General features: G+C 39.7%; 1 protein-coding gene across 1 annotated transcript in view; it reads right to left on the bottom strand.

Moving 5' to 3' along the window:
• Nucleotides 1-16848, bottom strand: part of OPRK1 (opioid receptor kappa 1) — a 28271-nt gene extending 11423 nt beyond the window's left edge. The window contains exons 1-3 of the mRNA XM_045849476.1: nt 16722-16848; nt 16056-16360; nt 2956-3308 (exon numbers count right to left, since the gene is read on the bottom strand). Coding sequence (XP_045705432.1) covers nt 2956-3308; nt 16056-16312 — 610 coding nt within the window. The 5' untranslated portion in view covers nt 16313-16360; nt 16722-16848. The remainder of the gene's footprint in view (nt 1-2955; nt 3309-16055; nt 16361-16721) is intronic.
• Nucleotides 16849-19340: the final 2492 nt, after the last annotated feature.

A 19340-nucleotide genomic window follows, 5' to 3' on the forward strand; every position in this document is an offset into this window, starting at 1 on the left:
GAAAAGGAGGCAGCAACATAAAATGGAGTAAAAATAGCCTCTTCAATAAATGGTGTTGGGAGAACTGGACAGCTATGTGCAAAAAAAATGAAACTCGAGCACCAACTTACACCTTATACAAAAATAAATTCAAAGTGGATAAAAGACTTAAATATAAACCGTGACACCATTAAAGTCCTAGAAGAGAATGTAGGTAGCAAAATCTCAGATATTTCACACAGAGATTTTTTACAGACATGTCCCCTAGAGCAAGGGACATAAAGGAAAGAATAAACAAATGGGACCTCATCAAAATTAAAAGCTTCTGCACAGCTAAAGAAAATAGTATCAAAATAAAAAGACAACCAACTGTATGGGAAAACATATTTTCCAATGATACCTCAGACAGGGGTTTAATCTCCAAAATATATAAAGAACTTACATGACTCCACTCTAAGAAGACAAGCAACCCAATTAAAAAATGGGCAAAGGACTTGAACAGACACCTCTTCAAGGAGGACATACAAAGGATCCAAAAACACATGAAACGATGTTCAATATCATTAGCTATCAGAGAGATGCAAATTAAAACCACATGGAGATACCACCTTACACCAGTCAGAATGGCCATCATAAACAAAGCAACAAACAACAAGTGTTGGAGAGGTTGTGTAGAAAAGGGGACCCTAGTTCACTGTTGGTGGGACTGCAGACTGGTACAACCACTATGGAAAACAGCATGGAACTTCCTCAGAAAACTAAAAATGGATCTGCCTTTTGACCCTGCAATTCCACTGCTGGGACTCTATCCTAAGAATACTAAAACACCAATTCAAAAGAACCTATGCATCCCAATGTTCATAGCAGCACAATTTACAATAGCTAGATGCTGGAAGCAACCAAGATGCCCATCAGTAAATGGATGGATCAAAAAACTATGGTACATTTACACTTTGGAATTCTATGCAGCAGAAAGAAGGAGCCCCTACCCTTTGCAACAGCATGGATGGAGCTGGAAAGCATTATGCTAAGCGAAATAAGCCAGGCAGTGAAAGACAAATACCATGTGATCTCACCTTTAACAGGAACCTAAACAACAAAACAAAGAAACAAGCAAAATATAACCAAAGACAATGAAATAGAGGACAGGCTGACAGTGACCAGAGGGGAGAGAAGAGGGAATTTCAGGGGAGAATGGGAAGGGTTTAGGGGAACAAATTTAAAGGACATATGGACAAGAACTAAGGGACTGTGGTAATGGGAGGCAAGTGGGGAGGGAGGGGTGAGTGGGCTGGAATGGGAGTAAAAGGGGGAAAACTGTACTTGAACAATGATTAAAACAATAAAAAAAGAAAGACATGAAGAAAGAATGGAGTCCTCTGAGAAGACTACTTTAATTTTCACCCATTTTCCACTCTATTTGTTGCACAAGTTAATCTTCTGCCTACAGTGGTGGACTTTTTCTTCCATTGCATATGCACACGTAAATCTACAGCAACTCTCACCAGGAAAACACACATCTATCTTTGTTTCCTCTTTCAAAAATCTCAATTGATAACCATTCCTTCTAGGATGTCATTTTCTGACAATGATTACAGGAGTGTAGGGGTTAAGTCTACAAGTATCATGTGAAATATGAAAATCAGTTCTTTATTTGCTCTGGGAAAAATCATCCATGTTTTTTTATTTTTTAGCTTATTTTCTCAACTTTATACCATATAGGCAGTAACTCATCTTAAATCCAAGTTATTTATGCATAAATATCTAAGGCTCAGACTTTCTTCCAATTTTATTTCTATTTGTTCTATCTCTGAAGAAACAAAATCCTGTATGCAATTAATCATATTTTTTAAAAAACCTGTTCTCTGATAAAGTTTCTCATTTCTTAAAATTTACCAAGTATTATAGCTTAACACCCACAGTGGTTATGCTGGAAATTCATTTTATAGTTTCAGAAGAAAAAAAAATTGTGCTCCATTAAACAAATGTGTACCATGCAAGATAAGCTATACTTTTAGCAGCTTTCCTTCCACTATGACCTAGAAAGTCCCTGCTGTACACAGTCAGTTATCTGTACTCAAAGGTCTCATGAGCTTCCCTAACGCAATGAGGGATCTAGACAATTGCTAAAGCAGTAAATAACATTAATAACATCCAAAATAATGGTTCTACTCCATTTTCCCCACAAGTTTCTATTAAGACCAAATATATTTTTACTCTTTTATCTTTTACTGATAAAGCAAAACTCTTAGAACAGTAGTTCTCACCTTGGCTGCAGGTCAGGGTTAACCTTGGGACAGCTTAACAATCTTGATATCCAGACTGTGCCTCAGGTCAGTTAAACCAGGCCCTACAGGGTGGGACCAGGCAGCAGTATTTTCAAAAATACCTAGGTAGTTCCAATGTGCAGCCCAGGATGAGAACCACTGTCTAGAAATACAGGGAAAACATCAAGTAACCTGTTGGCATGGGGTAAAAAAGAACGATTGCGTCCAAAATGGTCTAGTTATCTGTACTACCACCCATCTGTGAACCTGATTTTCAATGGCCTACAATCAAGTGTGGCTATTATGATCGTGTTGTGGAGATTAATCCTTAAGGAGAAGAGGGTAAATAGCAATATGTCTGTAATGATTCGGGGTGCTTTTTGGGGGAAAAAACAAGAGGAGTGAGGAGGTGTATCTCAGAATTGCCAGAATACAATGGAATTATACTTTAAAAATCCACATGCTGCTAGCATTTCTGAAACAGGAGAGAGGTTGGGTTCTGTGTTCAGGGAATGTCATTATCTCATCTTCTGTTTAAATGTGGAAAGGAACACAAAATCATTTTATTTCTCATCTTTCATGAATTTAGGCTTATATTTCCATTGTCTTTTGGCTTTTCCCACAGATGTATCTCCTAATCACTCCAAAATTAACTTTGTTTCCTTGGAAGTTATATTTTAAAAAATGAAATGAAAATGCCTGCCCTTACCTTCCCTGACTTTGGTTCCTCCCAGGACAATAGCAGATATGCCAACAGATGAGGACAGCAGCCAGATACAGATATTGATGATCTTTGCCTTCAAGGGTGTGCGGAAGTCCAATGCCTTGATAGGGTGGCACACAGCGATGTATCGGTCCACACTCATCATAGTCAAGGTGAATATGCTGGTAAACATGTTGTAGTAGTCAATGGAAATTACTATCTTGCATAGCACATCCCCGAAAGGCCAGGAATTCATCAGATAGACTGTACTCTGGAAGGGCATAGTGGTAGTAACTAAAGCATCTGCCAAAGCCAGGTTAAATATATAAATGTTGGTCGCTGTCTTCATCTTAGTGTATCTAAAAGACAAGAAACAAGATCATTTCCCTCCATCTTCATGTCAAATCCATGAGGGTAATGTGTTTGTGAAAACCTTTGGATTACAAAATTTGTTTTTTATTCACTTATTCTTTACATGTTTATTGTGTGTCTAATGTTAGTAAAAGAACTGTTCTAGACTTCAGGGATACTATAAAAATGGGCAAAAATCTCTGACTCTAGCTTTTATTATAGTGTTTTGTGAAAAATTTATTTAAATGAAAAATTAACAGGTAAAGAAAACAGTGTAGATACATAGATGAGTTTACACAGTATAGATCTTCTCAACAGACTTGTATATAATACAGGTATTTTTAATTTCACTGGCTAAGATACATAAGTTTGTTGATTTTTGCTTGCTACTGTGCACTGGTTTTTCATTTTCAATGCATTATGTAAACAAAGCAGGCTGAGTTCTTCCCTTATACATGTCATGGCACTAAATGTAATACACTGCAGTAGGTGTGAAAGAAGTCTGTTTTTCTTTACTTCCTTCTTGAATGAGTTTTCAAAAACATAATTTGTTTCACCCTCCAACTGAGGAGAGAATAATTTTCAAGATAGGTAAGAAAGATTGCCTTTACACCCAAATTATTCTTTTCATTACAACATGAAATTTAGAACAATTCCATTTTCAACTAAAACCAAATTAAGAGAATTCTTTTACTTAGAACATTTCCTCGGGGATCTATATGGCATAAAATGTTCCAGTCTATATCAGCAGGTTTTCAGAGGCCAAATGCTAGTATATATTAGGGAAATCCATATATTAATTACTTTCCACACACTTGAGATTTGTAGACTTTAACACAATTAAGTCAGCCATGCCCCATGAACCTTCAAGGAGCCAGGCTTCATCAATGTTATGGTCATGACTTTTATTTAAGGTCATATAAAAAGGATCTATCTTATGGAAGACCACTTCTGCTTTGGTTATAAAAGTCAATATCAATGGTATTCATTGGTCACTGTGTTGGTATCATTCAAGACGTAAATTTCCAGATAAGAAACTTATTTTACCATGAAATGATAGAGCAGCCTTGGCTCCCCTTGGAAACAGTGTGGTCTAATGTGAAGTCAGCTAGTCCTGGGTCTGAACTCAGTATAAGACTTTTCTGAGTTTCAGTTCTTGTCACGTAATGTTAGTAAAACCTAACTGGCAATACGTGAGATAAAGGTGGTCAATGGCCTGACTCAAAAGTATGATCTCACTCACAGGATCATACTTCTCTCTCAACACCCCCATGCCTCTGATCTTTCCTTTCTCTCTTCTCTTCTTGTTAGGAGAGGTATTTGTTTGTACTTGGATGAAGGCATTATAAGGACTGGTACTAGAGTCAGCATCTTTTGCTTTTCATTATGATGTTGTTGACTAAACAGTGATTTAATCTGGACAGTGAGGAGTTTATTTAAAACTATGCTTTGTCTTACAGTTTTTACTAAAATATTTTTAATGACCTGTAAGCTTTAGAAAGTGTTTAAATGTGCAAGGCCAATGCTCAGAACATAGGTTTTATAAAGGCATAGACAACTAAGCAATACATTTACTGAGACAGCCAAATATTTCTAGTGAGCAAGACTGAAATTCTATCTATTCAAATATCTTCTTAAAATATAGTTATGTTAGAAAAATGCATCTTATGAACTCACTTCTTATTCTTTCAACATTTTCTTCTCAAATCCCTACTACTAGCAAAGATTTTAGCAGGCAATATTTTGACTTCTACTCTCACATTTTTTCCCTGATATTCTCTGCTTTTTCTATAAAGTTAGCCTGAACTGCCTTACACTATTAGGTAGGCCTGGGTTCTAGTCATTTTTCCTTCCAACTGATAGACTTTGGGTAGGTCATTAAAAATGCTGAGTTGAAGTTTCCAAACTATAAAATGGGAAAGTTCATAAAGTTTCTTCATAACTTCATAAAGTTTGCTGAAATAATTAGTAGCATGCACATAATCTGGAATATATGTCTAATTTATTTCATATTCCCAACTCATCTTTCTTTTCTCATGTGGGTAGAAGACATCAGTTACCACCAGAAGCAAAGGGGAATGTAGGTTCTGGTTAAGGTCCAAGGTTGTATTTACCTAATTTATTTTGAATAGAAGATAAGAGTAAAATGAAGCCCAGAGTCTTATATACTGGAAGAACAAGAATAGAATGATATATAATATTATAGCACAATATACATCTTAAGTAATCATAAAATGTTGAGTGGTAACCTGCTCATACCTTTGCAAAAGTATTTATAACAAATGATGTATGAAATTGTTTAAGAACTTATAAGGAATTCAAATCCTATCATCAGATCTCAGAACATGAGAGAGAAACACCCACAACAAAAATCTCTACAAATTACATCAATTGTAGCAAAAGCCCCTGCTCCCAGAGAAACAAGCTCAGCCCACATCGCTTACGTGGGAGCTACCACTGTCACCATCCCAATGGGCTGGGAACATTTACCAGGGACCTAGAGGTGCCTGCACTCTCCTGCCGTGGTGACCCTGGATCTGCCAACATCCCAATGCATGGCATTACCTTCCTGTTTTGAGAAGTTTCATAGTAATGACAACAACACTAATAATAACCATTTATTTCAAAACACTCCCTGTGTCAGGCATTCTGCTATACATTCCACATGCTTTTATTCTATTTAGTACTCAGAGCAACTCTATGTGGTAGATATCAGTCTCCCTACTGCATAAATTCTGTAAAATTCCCTAGTCTGTAAATTTCTCAAAAAGGAATATAGTTATAAAGAGCAGAGCAGGAATTCAAACCCAGAAGTATGATCCCAGCTCCCGTACTCTTATCTCTCCTCAGCACTGCATAATCTATTGTACAAAAATCAGTATTTTAACCTCTCTGTACCTTATTTGATTCTCACAAAAACTGCCCTTCAAGTTTACCCTGGAGATTTATGTTTTTTTCTCAATTTAGCTGAAGAAAGTTTGACTCAGGTACAAAATTTGTGGTTGCAGAGGCAGGAGCTCAGTGGGAGGATATGGATGGGGCAGGAGGGCAAGGCTCCTCTCCCATGTTTCTGAAAGACACATGCTCATAAACCTACAATGCTGGAAGGGGAGAACAAAACAGGCACAATTAAAATTAATAAATAACAATGAGTTCAACAAATGTTTACTGACAATCTTCTATATACCATACCATTCTGGATCCTATGAACACATCATTATAAGACAAAACTCTCAGCCTCAGTAGTCTTGTTGAGCTGTTTTGGATATTGCTTGTATTTAACCAAAATGAAACAGTAGTTAGTCCTCCCAGTCACTGTATGTCCACAGGTGGGAAAAAAGTAAGTTTTTGGGATAAATATATATAATTAGTTTCCATTTCATCTACAATGCTCTACAAAAAATTCACAAGTATTTCAAGCAAAATGGCACCATGTGGGTGGGGAGCGGGGGCTCATGAGGGGAAGCTGGAGGAGGGCTGGCCGCAAGTGGTTGCCCTTTTTAACACACATACCACAGGAGCATATGGCACAAAAAGAGCAAAGTCTGTGGAATGTCCTCATTGAACTTAACAATGTTCCAAACCTGAAAACAACAGAACGGTACACCAGGAGGGGCAGTGGAGCAGGCCAGAAAGAGGGGTCAGCTAGGGAGCTAAGAGTACCAGCTGTGAGACAACATGGCAGAGGTGTTTCCAGGAGTTAAAAATGCTCTCCATGACACCTTAACTCAAGGCCTTCCTAGTGTAGTTCTCTTTAGAGAAAATTTAGGCATGGCTTTTAAATTGGCAACCATACATGCTTGTGTGATGCCAAAGGGAACAAAGTTATCTGCTGAGCCATCAGGAACCAATGTCACCAGACAGAGTTTCTGAGGAAGTGTGACACTCACCACCCAAGAAATGAGACACCAGTGGGAGGAATATTGAGCTTGCTATTGAGATATATTGCCCAAGTATTTAAATTTAAATAATGATTCATTAATCAGAAGCTCCTTTTTAGCTTTATGATAGCATGATCATAAAGCTAAAGGTGATTCTGAAAATTCTGCGACCTCCATCAGCTAAGATTAAAAAACATTCTGATTAGTGTGGTCACATATGTGCCACGAGAGTAGACAACATTTGACATCAGGAAACAGGGCATGATGCATAAGATAATACTGATACAGAACATTAGCATACTGCTCCTCGGTGGATAAATGCTGTCATATACATTATGGTGTTTTAGTTTTTCCAAAGGCAGTACTCATTTTTCAGGTGAGTAAAAAGGAAGTAAATGACTTGCCTGAAACTACAAATTTGTGAGATGGTGAGAAGTAAAATCTAAGCCTTTTGAGGACTCGTCAAGCTATAGCTTCAACACAATGAAAACAACAAACACCTACAAGCAGCCTTTAACTTGCAGTGCTGGAGCTGCACCAGGAATCTGAAGACTCCCAAGCACCAAACCCAGTAGGAAGAAAGTTCTGCAGCCCCTGAGAAATGCAGTCCTTTAACCAACAGTGGAGGCTAGCATAGTGAGAGACAAGTTTTGGCACTCTTTTCTCTGCATTGCCAAAAAGCACAATTTACTCACTTTCTTGGGTGTATTTTCCAGGCACATAGCTTTCTAGATTTTATGTTTGAAATGGTCAGAAATAATGATGACTTTATTTATGTGAATTCTCAGAAAATTAATTTGAAAACATAACGAGTTTGCTTGATTAAATCATGCAGATACTTTCAGTTTATCTTGATGAAATTAACTTTCTATCTGTCCTTTTGGACTATTTGCTATTAAAATTAATATCTTTTCCTAAAGGGAAGTAGCTTATTATTTTAGAAAAAGAAGGAAAATTCAGTTATTTTTTTCTTCAATGATCTGACTTTGAACTTGCCTTGATTGGCAGTCAGGAGTCATATTCCCACAGGCATCAGTACCTTTCAGTTCCTCAGAATTACTCTTATGCAAAGAGCAAAAGCTACAAAGAGAACTGACTACACAGTTCTATGTAGAAAAGCTACACAGCCAGAAAGGTGGGCTTCTGGCATCTCATCACACCCCCTGGAGGGTGGTGGTGGAGAGAGTGGAAGGGAATGTCAAAGTAATGTTTTCACTCGAATAGCCAGCACCCCAGGAACTACTCATGATGTCTGTGGTGAGGGCCCTGACTCCCAGAACTATGTTCAAATCCATTCAAGTTTGTATGCAGTGTGCTTACAATGGTCAATAACACCTGGTGGAAAACTACCAATCTCAAATGACTGAAGTGCTGTTTCTAGGGTACAGCTATCTGGATATACATGTAAATATCTTAAGTTATTTTTCTGTTTTTATACTGAAAACTGAGTTCTCTGATAAAATTTCTAACTCCTTAAGAAGCTTGGGAATGACAGTCCTGAATTCCTTTACTTATTAGATAATGGGCTTTGAGAACACCTAAAAATCATCTTTAGAAAAGGTGAGGGCATTGGTACCTTACAGGATTGTGAAACAGGTTAGTAGGACAGTAGTAGGTAATTGATAATAACATTAACAATAACAATAACAACAGCAGGAATAGCAATGATGACAACGAGGGCTGGCATTCACTGAGCAATTATCAAGTACCAAGTCCCATGCTAAGATAGGCTACAGACAGCTGGCAGAGAGGAGACACAATTACCCTCCTGCTCTGTCCTCTGTCAGAGGAAGGGAGCCCTTCCTAGACAGGAAAATATGATAAAGCATAGCGTTTTCAGTTTTGTTGTGAAACAGTGAGTTAATGAGCTCAACAGGAACTCAGAGAATTGTTCCTATTGTTACAGCTGATCTCAAAATGCTCATAACTAGCCATTCTTAATCTGATAGCTCCTTGCCCACCTGTAGAACAATTCCATTGGAATCTCTCAATTTATCATATTTTATGTTTTCTTGTCTTTTATGTAAATTCTTTATTTTATTTATTGATTTCAGAGAGAGAAAGGGAGGGAAGGCGGGTGGGAGGGAGGGAAGGAGAGATCAATTTGTTATTCTGCTTATCTGTTCATTCATTGGATGCTTCTTGTATGTACACTGACCAGGGATCAGACTCCCAACCTTGGTGAATTGGGATGATGCTCTAACCAACTGTGCTAACCCACCAGGCTCATGTAAATTCTGACTTGCTTGATCAGCAAGTCTTTTGCAATAATATTCCCACTCCTAAAATTAATTTTCTTAGATAAGTTTTCCTTATCTAAGTCATAAACCAGCATCCTTTCCAAATAAAGAAAGAAACAAAAAGGTCTATTGGTTGATTTTCTGTTGAATAAATAAATGTTATTCTGAAACCATCTTTTGTTAATACAGTTCTAAGCCTGTCTTGAAGCCATAGGATTTTGACTGAGCACAGAGCCTCCCAGGGTGACAAGTGAGTGTATTCACAAATTAATATGGACAGAAAGAGATGCCAACTGCACAGTTCAATTCACATAGATATACTGTTGCTCAGAAGATAAAACTTAATGATTAATGGAGAGGATCTATCAGCTCCGAGTGAGAAATAAGTTCTTCTTGGAGTTAATTCTAAAACAAGCACCAGGAAAAACTGCTGTCTTGTAAAGTCAACATAATCAAGAAGTGATCATAGAGACTACAATTTTTCCTGGAGTCTGTAAGAGTTTAGGGGCTCTATAGTGATCTCTAAATTAGTTTTCTTTTCCTTTTTTCCTTTTTCTTTTTCTGGATGGGGGACTATTTAGTCTCTCATCTCTGAAATAGTTCTGCAAGGATGTAGACTTCATCTGGAATCACATGTCCCACAGAGAAGAAAATAATTTCATTTAGCTAATCCACATAAACATTTGGAATAAAATCAAATCTCTTTGTTTAGAGTTTGTCAAATGATAAAATTACTTTGAGAAATGCAGGATAGGCTCTTTTGCAAACAATTTCTGAAGTTATCTTTGCTATTCTTGCTTTAAAGGAAATGTTTAATGTTGACTCCAAGAGAGAATTTAGGATAAACAAGAACATTTTTTTAAACAAAAGGGTAAATTAAGACTAATTTTAGATAATAGAGACCAGCACATGGCTAATTACACAACATACCTCTGTCTTTTCTCTAATGCCTCTCTAGGTGTAGTTTGACAATATTATCTAAAGTAGGTCATGTTGCAATTTGAGAGATTATGGAATATAAGTGCACATAAACTGCAGTAATTATAATGAGCATTCAAGGAGAAAGAATAAAACAGCTGGGAAGGAAAAGAGGCATGCACTGTAATGGACACTCTGATTGGGTCACTCATTCCTCCCAATTTCCCCAATTTGGTTACAGCCATATAGTTTTGGTATCACTGGCTCAAGTTCAACCATGAGGCCCAGAATGAGTCAGGTAAAGCTTTTCTTTAAATTAAAAGGGAATATAATTATAATGAAGATTGAAGTTTGAGGAGAGTGGTTTCCTAAGTAGAACAGGAAAGGAACAGGAAGTGTTTATAGCTGAATTGTGTGCCTCCACCCTCCAAATTTATGTGTTCAAGTCCTAATCTCCTGTCCTCAGAGTGTGACTGTTTTGGAATATAGGGCCTTCAAAGAGGTAAAATTATGATAAAATGGGGTTTTAAGATGTGCTTTAATCCAGTACAACTGTTGTTCTTATAAGAAAGGAGAGGAAATAAGGAAACAGACACATGCACAGGGAAGCCCGTGTGAAGAAATAAGGAGAAAACAGCCATCTGCAAATCAAGGAAAGAAGCCTCAGAAGAAACTGACCCTGCTGACACCTTGATCTTTGACTTCTTACCTCCAGGAGTATACAAAAATAAATATCTGCTGTTTAAGCCACATAGTCTGTCATACTTTGTTGTAGCCACCTTTGCAATTAATACAGGCAGATCTTCTAGATACCTGAGCTACTTGCAAGATAGTGATATAGAGCCATCCTGAAGGGAGGTCAACTGAGTCTGCAGCTAGGTATGAGTACCTGGGAGAGAGACTCCTAGATTTAGGATTGGTCAGAATTCCTCTGAATGTTATGGCCAGAGGAATGAATAATATCCTTGAGAGTGTGATGGTCAGTGTGATATGCCATCTTAGCCAGGCTACATCCCCCAACTATTTAGTCAAACACTCACCTAGGTGTTGCTGTAAAGGTGTTTTGTAGAGGTATTTAAAAATCTATAATCAGTTGACTTTAAACAAGGGACATTATCTTAGATAATCTGGTGGACCTGATCCAAACAGTTAAAAGACCTAAAGAACAGAGTTGAGGCTTTCCTAAGAAAGACAAAATTCCGCCTGGGGATGGCAGCCTGCCTTTTTTTAATGCCTGGTCTATGGGCTCCAACCTTGCTTAGCGAGCCGCACAATCATGTAAGACAATTCCGTACAACAAACCTCTTACCATGTACATCCCTGATGGGTTCTGCTTCTCTAGTGAAAACCTGCATGCCAAGTGAAAACTGAAGAGAGCTAAGAAAGCTCTGGAAATATGACCATTTAAGAAACACCAGAGGCTGGCTGGCATAGCTCAGTGGATTGAGCGCGGGCTGCGAACCAAAATGTCGCAGGTTCAATTCCCAGTCAAGGCACATGCCTGGGTTGCAGGCCACGGCCCCCAGCAACTGCACATTAAAGTTTCTCTCTCTCTTTCTTTATCCCTCCCTTCCCTCTCTAAAATAAATAAATAAAATCTTTTTTTTTAAAAAAAACAGCATTCTGACACTTAAAAGAAAAAAGAAACACCAGAGGAAATGAAGTCTGTGATGGAGACTGAAAAGAAACCCAAAGGATGTGGACAGAAGTCAAGGACAGGATGCTGTCAGAGAAAGTGAGGAATGTAAGATTGGTCTACTATGTTAAATCTCCATAGAAGTCAAGTGCCGGACAGCCTAATGTGAACATCTGACACATGAGTGCTAGCACTTCGGTGAATAAGTGTCAGGGAGAGAAACTAAGTGCACTGAGCTAAAGAATAGGTGGAGACTAACAAATGAAGAGGAGGGATGATTCCTCCAAGAAGTGTACCTATGGTAGACAAGAGCTAAGGAAACTAAAAAAAAAAGAAATGTTCATGGGTATTGATTATTTCTAAGATGAGAGATACTTGAGTATATCCAAGTGCTTAAGGGACAAAAGTAGTGGAAAGGGAGAGATTATGGATAGAGTAGAAAGAAGATAACTGATATGGCAAAGATGCCAGGAAAGCAGGAGGCAATGAGGTTCAAACACAGGAGCGGGAATTTGCCTTTGACCAAAATGAAAGGTGGTAAGGGGAGGATGGCTGCTGATGCCCATAGGTAAGAGGAGTGTTCCTAGCAGCTGGATGCTGGTATCACAGTGAATGCTTGCTGACCATGAGGGGAGTATGGTCAGATACAGGGCTTGGGAATTAGTATCAATTAATTTTTGTAATGGGAAATGGTAAAAAGAATTGGTTCCTTCTGGAAAATAGGATAGAGACAGGAAAACTAGGCAGAATTAAGGTCAGATACACTTGAAGGCAGAAGTATTGCCCTGATAAACATAAAATTAATTTTATTTGGCAGCATTCAGTTAGCTGGGTATAGGAACAAGGAAGATGGGTTACTGGCTTGATCCAGGATTAAGGTTTGGTGGAAGGCAGTGATGAAAGAGCAAGAAGGCAAGGTAGTTGAGTATACTATCCAGAGAGGCCAAAGTTATTGCTCCTGGGGTATAGACTAGGTAAGAAAAGATGAAATACAGCAGTCTGGGAGAAAATGAAGGACTGCCAGGTAAGGAGTATGCCAATGTCTGCAGAAGTGATATAGTGGAAAATGAATAGCAGAATGGATCAAAGCACAGGATCTGGGGTCAGGCTGCTAGGATCATTCTAGTCCCACAAGTTAGAAAGATGTGACCCTAAGTTATTTAATCTTTCTTTGCCTTCATTAAATCATCTGCTAGATGGTCATAGTAACATACCTCTGGCTGGAAAATTAAAATAATTCACATGAAATAGGCAACTTTACCAGCCTGGCATATATTAAGTGTTCATTAAATTTTAATTATATTTTGCAAAGGGTAGAGACAGCTGTCTGTGTGGGAAGTTGTAAGAAGAGTGGGACAATAGATGTTTAAGATGTTGGAGGTGGGGCTGCCTGGCAAGTTCCAGGGTTTAGTCAGGGGTGGGGGTGAAGAAAGCATGAAGTTTGGATCCTGAGTGTCACACCCATAGGCACATAGGTGGGACCCAAGAATGTCAATCAAAGGCTGAGGAAGAACTTCCTATTCCAGGGCCACAAACCCTAAAGCCTGGAGGGAGAGGAGACTGGAATCCACAAATGTTAAGGTTTTCACAGTGAAAGGGTTTAATGTGCCCTAGTATTAGGGAACTGAGGCAGATGCTACATATTAAATGATGAAAACAATTGAAACTTTAATTTGTAACACAGGTCAAAAAACAGTCAATGCTTTTCCAACAGCCCTAACTTTCTCCCCAGGTCTGAGCTGGCCATACTGGACTGGCACCTGCCCTGCCATCTGAGCATCTAAATTCCATCTCCAGAATAAGTTGCTACACTAAGATGACCGAACTACACCAGGACCCTTTTGCATGTATATTAAAGTAGTGTTCTTCTCAAAAGTGAGCTCCATCTTTTCAGGTAATCTTGCTCAGCCCTCAACATCAGTTATAAAAGTTGCATTGGAATCCACGCTTGTGCTCTGCTCTCGGTTCTTTCTGATGAGCATCCCAGAGCCCTCTTGGTGCTGCCTTCTCCAATCTTCAGTCCTTTCTTCACCCAACCCAATTAAACCCAAGTCACCCAACTTGTCCTCTGAAGTTTTATTTTTCAATTCTTTGACTATATATCAGTCTGAACAAATTCTAAATACTCTGAAATCCTTTTAGCTACAGGTTTAAGAGAACTATCATTTTAATAGGTTAGCATTTCAGGATGCTAGTACAACTCTTCATGTTTTACTTATTATCAAATTTAATCTCCAAGTAGTTGAGAATGAGGTGGGAGGATCAATGATGTTGTTATATGAACTCACTTTTGTATTTTTAGCTGAGATTATCCCCTTCTAACAAATGTAGTTCTGAATATTATATACATTATATATGAGATATTATACACATTATATATATGTATATATATCAAGTCCAATGATTCTTTTTCTTTCTGACATGTCTAATGTTCTCCATTGTCTTTACACATATTTTAGGATTTTTCATTATCCTTAATCCCAGTTTGCAGGGCCATATAAAAAAACTGAGAGCAGCTAAGGAACTCTTCTCAAGCAAAAACATCAGGTGCTCATTCCAATGACAATAAGCTGTATCTGTTTTACTCAAGCACTTAAATATAATAGGAGCAAGAATAGACAGGTTTTTCTTAGCGTCCTCTCTTTATGTAACAGTGTAACAACATTTTATCACAAAACAATAGCTTCTGTACCATAGATCTCTTAAAATTTGAATTATAGAATACAGCTGTCTTTTTTCTTTTAGTTTCAGCACTGAAATTACTAATGACTTGGAAAAACAATTTGCTTTTAAAATATCTCCCTCTCCTATAGCCATTACTCATCACTGATAGAATTCCTGTTAAGCTATTATGGAAACCAAGGGTACCAAGATAAAGATAGCAATTGTAGGTAAAATGAGCTTTATAATGTATGTGGAGCATTAAATGATGGTTTTTAGTTCTGGAGCATGGATAAGGATAAAAAACCTGACATTCCCAATCCAAAAAGAAAAAGATAAAAGACATTTGTATGACAATGATTTCCCAATAGAATCAGACTCCTGCTACTGTGGATATTCATAATAAAATAAGTTCATAATAGATTTTTAAAGCTATTATGGCACCTTCATAAATAGCTTTTACGAATTTAAAGTTCATAATAAAAATTAAAAGGCTGTTTCAAAACTAAAGTCAAAATAAAAGAAAAGAAATTAACCCCTCATTTTTTCAATATCCCTAAATTGAGTGACTTGCCCACTTTATTTCACAGGAACTTCTCAACTGAATGTAAGTGTCTAATTCACTCTTCCAGGTGCATCTCCAGAGTATTATGTCTCCTAGAAAGTGAAATACATCTCAAAGGGCAGCCAGACCAAAGTTGGGGTGGTTTTTTCTTTTCTTTTTCTTTGTTGAAAAAGGCCAAAATAAGAATCACTCTGCTTACCAGAAAATTAGCATTATGTGGATAACTGGATATTTATTATTGGAAGTTGAATTCAACATAATTCCATGAAAGAACAATAACATAAAAACTTCGATTTCTCATGGTGGGAAATAAAACACAATGCAATTTCAGTACTAAAAATGTTCATATACGGATACCAACAACCTTAAATAGTAAACTGGCAGTTGCTTCATAAAACATAATACTAATCTGATAAATCACAGAGCATCTATGGGTCAGAATTTTATCTTAAAACATATTTTCAAAGAACAAAACAGTTCTCTGGCACAGACAACCAAGCAAAAGGCCAAGCAAATTGACTAGCTTTCTCTCCAGCAGACTTTGGCCTCGCTCCACACCCTAATACTTACCCTGCACAGAGTTTTCAGGAGGTATTGGAGGAATGGGGTAATTCCTACATCCTCAAGAACCTCTGGCCGCTGGGATTTACCCTGTGTGAACCTGACAATCCCCCAAGAAAAACTGTCCTAGGAAATCATTCACGTCTAAAAGGCCACCTTCTGAGAATCTCTGGAGCCCTGCACAGGCGGAATAGAGGCCCCACCACCCGGCTGGCGCCCCACCGCGGGTTTCGGTAGCTATCCCTGACCCCTCTCCTGGCTCCTTCCACTGCATGCCGGGACCCTGCGCTCACCGAATGATCACGAACATGACCAGGGAGTTTCCCACCAAGCCCACGACGAACACCAACGAGTAGACTGCCGTGATGATGACCGGGATGGCGGGGGAGATGTGCGAGGTTTCTAGTGGCGCGTCCTCAGAGCCCGCACTACTGTTGCTGTCCGGCTCGGCCCAGCCTGGGTCCCAGCTGCTGCTGTTGGGAAGCAGGCAAGTGCTCGGGGAGCAAGTGGGGCCCAGATTCCCTCGGAAGATCTGAACTGGGGTGTCCATGGTTGGGCGGCCGCTGGCGGAGAGTGAGGAAAGGCTGCACCTGCGGGGCTGTGGAAGAGAGAAAGGGCTGGAGGTGGAGAGGCAAACTTTGCCGCGCCCAGGTTAGCGCGCGGTCAGCGGTGCTGGGGACGTACGGCCCACTGATGCCCACCCCGTCTGCACGATCCCGGGGCGGGACGAGCAGAAGGATGTCCAGCTGCCATCCTAGGTAACACGCGCGAGGCTGGGTGCCAGGAGGAACGGAGAGCTCTTGATCTTTTTCTCTAGCTCCTGAGATGCACCCTTCCTTTCCTAGGCGTAGTCCCCTGGTGAAAAGGTCCTCAGAATGCCGCCGGGAGTCCCTAGGGACAAGACCTCAAACGCCGTGTCTCAGCTCCCAAGGACTGCGCCTCCAAAGCCCAAAGCTCACCTCTGGCTCTCGGACAGGCGCAGCGTAGTCCAGAGGACGCCCTGGCCGGAGCTGAACCGAGCGTTCCTGGGTCCTCCTCAGCTCTCTGCGTTGCTGCGCACCCGCAGCCTCGCGCGGGCGCTCAGACCACCGCCGGTGACCTGCCCCAGGGCACCTTTTCAGCCAAGCGCAGTTCCCCCGGCTCAGCGCGCGGCTCCCAGTGGCGGTGCTCAGCCAGGCGGGACGCAGCGAGAACGCGTTGGGCTCACCCTACTTGCCGGCTGGGAGCTCGGGGTGGCGCGCTCGCCCCACCCTGGCCGCTCACAACCTTTGGGGGGGGCTTGAAGGTTCAGCCGCGCGCCCCAAACTCGCCTCTCGGGCTCCCCCTTCGTGTGAAGTTCTCAGACCCTCACAACAGCCTCTTTTAGATGGTTTGGCAGTCTTTCCACCGTTCTAGTTCAAATACCGAGAGCCGCTGAGTCGTTTAGATTTAATAGTAAGGAAGCATGTGCCTGTTTAGTGCAAGTATGCATCTAAATTATTCTTAATATGCCTAGAACTTATTGTAGGTATAGTTCTCAGCACACATCCTTTTTCAGGTGAGCAGAAAAATCGTAGTTTTGTTTATTTGAATGACCCATCCGAATACAATTGCAAAATGATCTGATTAGAATACGACAGACCATAAAATATTAATGATTTAATATGCATAAATAGAATATTTCCATTCCCTTCAGTATCCTCTAACTGATGTACAGACTGAATGAACCTTGCAGTTATTACCTGTACTGCCTGCAGAAGAACAAAACACTCTCTTTACTCAGGCCTCAGTGTTGATCCATGTAGGTGATAATGTCTCTATTACAGTAATCCCTGAACCCGTCACCCATTCTTGATTATAAGCCTTCTCTATGATACCTCTGAGAAACTGAACCCCCATAGAGAAATTCAGATATCATCATTTCTGTGGATAACTCTGCCTGTCCGGGTATCGCTGTCTGATTCTGCTAGTTGAAAGAGGCCCTCAAGCAAAGGAACCCATGAGACAATGGCAAAGGTAGCATAGCAAGGGTAGTTTGGAGGAGGGAAGCCAGGACTCAGGAGGGTATCCAGAAGGAGAGTGGGGAGGGTCCCCTTTCCTAATCAGGTTTTGCAGGCAGGTTTCCAGAAGACCAAGGCACCCTATTTTCCTGAGTGGATTCCTGTCTAGGACTGACTTCTTGAGACAAATATGTTCCCCACTGCTTCCCACAGCTCATATCCATGTCCACAATGGGACACCATTAAGATGGATACAGTTATTCCATCCATCAGCTGACAGCAGAAGAGTACTCCTATCTCTTTCAAGACACTGTTACTCCCAAAGAGAAATTTTAGCCACAAGTTTTACGCAGCTTGGAAATGCTCAGGTCTCTTGAGCCAGTGTGATATGAAGAACAGAAAACCTCCCCTTTGCCCAGCAATCTCCCTTCAACTCTGGACACCTTCAAAGTTTTGATAAGTAGTATCAAATCTCATATTTCTTTTAACACTGATTGCAAATTTTATTAGAAGATATCATCTGCTTTCACAAAACACTGGACCAGCTGATATCTCCATGTGTCTTGGAGTGCGAGCGCGCTCTCTCTCTCTTTCTCTCTCTCTTTCTCTCTCTCTCTCTGTCTCTGTTAGGAAGATAGCAGAAGACTTTCAGATGTTTGAGAGTTCACTTTCTGCTAGTGGAAAGTTTGAAGTTCACAAAATTTGAGAGGTCTCAAGTCAGTAAAAATAATATGTTAAGAACAATAGTTGGGAAGGGCAGAACTATCCATTTATCTTTCTATATATCTGTGATCTATTTGGCTATTTGTGATTTCATGCATCAAAGATACAATTGGTCTGTGCTACACATTTTTGAAAGAGTGTTTGTAATGTCTATCATTCCTTTGCACTCATTTACCATATTGGTTAGGCTGGGTTTTTCTTTCTTTCTTTCTTTTTTCCTATTCAGGTGGTTCACACAGCTGGCAATATTAAAGCTGGGCTCAAACACAAGTGTTTCTGGCTCTAGCAATATGCTGATTGAACAGAATGATTCAACACATAAGGGAAGAAATGCAGAAACAGTCTTTTCCAAAATCAATAGATACAGGAGGGTGTATTTAGAAAGATCCCTATTAAATGGTAATGTTTCTGCAGCATTTTCTCATTAAGTTGATTTTCTTGCCATTCTCACTTTGGCACCCATATTCCTTTTCATGATGGTGCTAACTGCCCTTTATCTCTTCAACACTGAATCTCCCCAGCATTAAATAGTTCTGCACCATGTACACAAACAAATGCTCCACCAGTGCCTCAAATATAGCTTCAAAAAACCTGAGCTCATTAAGTTTCGTCACCCCCTCACCCAAGCTTGTGATTTCTCCTAGATTTCCTGTTTCAGTGAATGGCACTGTCATTCAGTTGGTCACTCAAGCATAAGCCTACCGTAATTCTGGGTTCTTCCCTCTCCTTAACTTCTGTATACATTCAAACCACTAGTCTTCCCAATTTAATTTTCTAAATGATTCTCAAAACTATCTTCTCCTCACTATTTCCTTAGCAATTGTCTTGCTTTTGGGTTGAATCATCTCTCACCGAGAACATTATAACAGCTTTACC

The sequence above is a fragment of the Phyllostomus hastatus genome, unplaced genomic scaffold, assembly GCF_019186645.2.
Source record: "Phyllostomus hastatus isolate PE091 unplaced genomic scaffold, TTU_PhHast_1.1 phas_contig_65, whole genome shotgun sequence".
Taxonomy (NCBI): domain Eukaryota; kingdom Metazoa; phylum Chordata; class Mammalia; order Chiroptera; family Phyllostomidae; genus Phyllostomus; species Phyllostomus hastatus.